The following is a 2,964-nucleotide window of genomic DNA, read 5'->3' as shown; positions in this document are numbered from 1 at the left end:
GCGTCTAACAAGTAATGTGTGAAACATAGTTCTACCGTTTTCAATCCTCTAAACAATGTTTCAATACTACAATTGCAAGAACAATTAAAATTATAAAACGATGTCCCACTAAAAATGTAAGATTTATTGGTGAAGATTAAACATTGGTAAAGTTAATAACTATTATATATATGTGTGTGTATAAATAATAGTATGGATATCCAAAAAATACAATCAGAAATTACTATGTATGTTAAAATATTGACTTTTTATTGAAACATTAGATCCAGATAGAGATGGTTATTATTTACTTATTTCACAACATGCTACTAGTCTCACAAATAAAATAGTTTCCACTAATCCTACGGACAAAATGCTATATAGAAAATATTATGACCTAGTCGGTAAAAATATTAGCGAAATTTCAAGTTAATATTATTATTAAGCTGGAAGAATTTATTTGGGCATGAGCAATGGTTAAATTATAAATTAAGCGTTTTTACTTAAGGAAGCTAAGAAAAAAGCTTATTATAATTGTATTGCTGATATAACAGGCATGTTTGTTTAAGAAAATTACACCGATCTCCTTAATTTGAAAGGTAGTCATATTCTGTTTAATTTAAAAAAAAAAGTATTTAGTTATTTATTTGTAATATAAGAAGGGTAAATTTTGAAAATAAAGAGTGCGCATATAAGAAAAAGCAGTGTGAGGTGGAGAAGCACCGTAAGATTTGGGGTGGAGGAAGCAGATGGCGATCACGTGTGAGGGGATGAGGTGGAAGGACGTCATGGCCGTGGCCGATAGTAAACGCAACCACCGCATTGGTGTCAGATAATCACGTGGATTTCTCATGCATCTTCTCCTCTATCCCCGTGCTTTTCTTTTCTGCATACGTTGCTAAATCCTCTTATTTTTTCCTTTTGTTTTTTCTTTTCCAAACTATTTAATATATAAACCAGATTTGGCTGTGTATATTATTGATGATGATACATAGCAGCATCAGCAGCTAAGTTATAGTGCACTAACACAACTACACCTTACAGCTCGCATCATCCTCTTTTACACCGTGTACACTTTGTCGTCTTCAACTTTTCCAAGCCTCGGAAACCCTCCCATTATGGCCGTACAGATGTTCCAAGCACCACCACCATCATTTCTTTCTGCATTCATCTTGCACATTGCTCCCTCTCCCCCAACCTAATTACAATATAACACGTCAAATTCAACTCCTTTTTTCTCATTAAATTATCTATCCCCCACTTTCTTTTAAGTCAGATTAATTTATGCCAATTACGTTTGGAGAATAACTTTTTCTTGTTGTTCATAACAGTTTAACACAACTGGATTTCGAAACACAAGTCCGATATGAAATGCGGCGGATAGGTGCATCATATAATTAATTTGCACCAATATACATATATAATCCAGAGAGGCTATGCCTTAATTATATATATTAAGAGTATTTATGAATGGACTAACTAGGTTTTACACACTAAGGGAATCTTAATCATAGGTATTAGGCAGAGGAAAATAAGGGGTGAAATTGGAACCGGAAGTGGTAGCAGTCCTAATAGAACCAGACATAGCAACAGGAAACCCTATCCCTGGTGCATTAACACCGACAAGGGGCCTAATATTGTTAGCAGAAGCGCGTTCCAGCGACTGAACCTGCGTTTTCAGAAATTTGACGTAGTGAATTGCCTCATCCAACATCGACGCGGTGTCCATCTTGGTTCCTCCAGGGACCAGTCTCTGCAGGATCCTTATCCTCTCGCTGATCCTCTCTCTGCGGTGCCGCGCTGCCACACTCTGAGGGTCCTTCGAAATCTTCACGTTCCTCCGCTTCGGCGCCTTCACCGACTCCGGGTCTATGTGTATCGGCTGCATCGCCGCCATCCTGAATATCATCTCCCTCATCGCCGCCATGGAGCTCCGCTTCTCACCGTAAGGGTTTGCAGTTGCAGTTGCAGTTGCACCCTCGGTTGGGGTTTGTTGAAGCATTATTGGGGTAGGGTTGTTGCTGTTGTCGGAGAAAGAGATTATAGCGGAGGATGTGGGTGATGGTATTAAGTGCGTGAATGAGTAAGAGGACCAAGGTAAGTGGCTGGGAGGGTTATTATCTAGTAAATCTGCTAGTGGCATGGTGCTACCACTGCGTATATTGTTGTTGTTACTGTAGAAGTCTTCTTGGGGATGAAAACCATCCATGGTGTCGGTGTCACAATAGGGTTCAGAGAATTGAGGGAGGTGTTGCATCATCATGGTCGTGATGTCCATCTGCTGCTGCTGCTCCTCCTCCTCCTCCAGCTTTAACTGCTCCACAGTGTCCATTAATGGGTTGTTTCAGCTTGCTGAAGGAAAAGGTGAAGTGAAAATGGTGAGAGTGAGGTGTAAAGGAAAAAAGATGGACAAGTATTTAAAGGGTAACTGAAAAAACTGAGAAAATTAGCAGAAGGGTACAGAGGGATGGGGAAGAAAAAGAAGAATATATATTTAGCAGTGGAATCGGGAGTTGAGTTTCTCTCAGAATTTGCAGTGTGAGAAGAGTTTGTTAGAATGGTGAGAAAGAAGGGGGCAATAGTGAAAAAAATAAAATCAATAAAATAGTGATATTGGGAACAGACTGCAGAAAATGATCAACACCTGGGAAGCGGTGACTCTCTACATGTTTATGCCTCTCATATACATACATACATACATATATATATATATATATATATATATATATATATAAAGCTTCAGATATAACATGTTATAATATAGTTCTTATAAACTATTACTGAAGATACTCCAACCGGTGTGAATTATTAAGATCAAGTAATTACAAAAATGTTTGGTGAACTTTGCTATCGAAACTCAGATTATTTAATTTTTAATAAATAATAAAATATATGAAAACGAGTATGTTAAAGAACATATTGTTAAAGCTCTCATTAAACAAAAGGAAATAACTGAAAAATATTAAGAAATATTATTTGTAAATT

At 37.2% G+C, this 2,964-nt stretch overlaps 1 protein-coding gene across 2 annotated transcripts; it reads right to left on the bottom strand.

Annotated features, from left to right (window-relative positions):
- Positions 1-934: 934 nt before the first annotated feature.
- On the bottom strand, positions 935-2,662 carry LOC108342420 (transcription factor HEC2). Of its 2 annotated transcripts, none has more exons than XM_052876009.1 (2): positions 1,649-2,617; positions 935-1,177 (listed from the first exon to the last, which is right to left on the bottom strand). In XM_052876009.1, the coding sequence occupies exons 1-2, from the start codon at positions 2,309-2,311 to the stop codon at positions 1,040-1,042; spliced, it is 801 nt and encodes a 266-aa protein (XP_052731969.1). In that variant the 5' UTR covers positions 2,312-2,617; the 3' UTR covers positions 935-1,039. The 2 variants fall into 2 exon arrangements, with proteins under 2 accessions (XP_052731969.1, XP_017435684.1); XM_017580195.2 differs by lacking the exon at positions 935-1,177 and adding an exon at positions 2,624-2,662 and having other exon boundaries at positions 1,365-2,331.
- Positions 2,663-2,964: the final 302 nt, after the last annotated feature.

This window comes from Vigna angularis, chromosome 4, assembly GCF_016808095.1.
Source record: "Vigna angularis cultivar LongXiaoDou No.4 chromosome 4, ASM1680809v1, whole genome shotgun sequence".
Taxonomy (NCBI): Eukaryota; Viridiplantae; Streptophyta; class Magnoliopsida; order Fabales; family Fabaceae; genus Vigna; species Vigna angularis.
The sequence above is the reverse complement of the archived record's forward strand: the minus strand, read 5'-3'. Positions and strand labels throughout refer to the sequence as shown.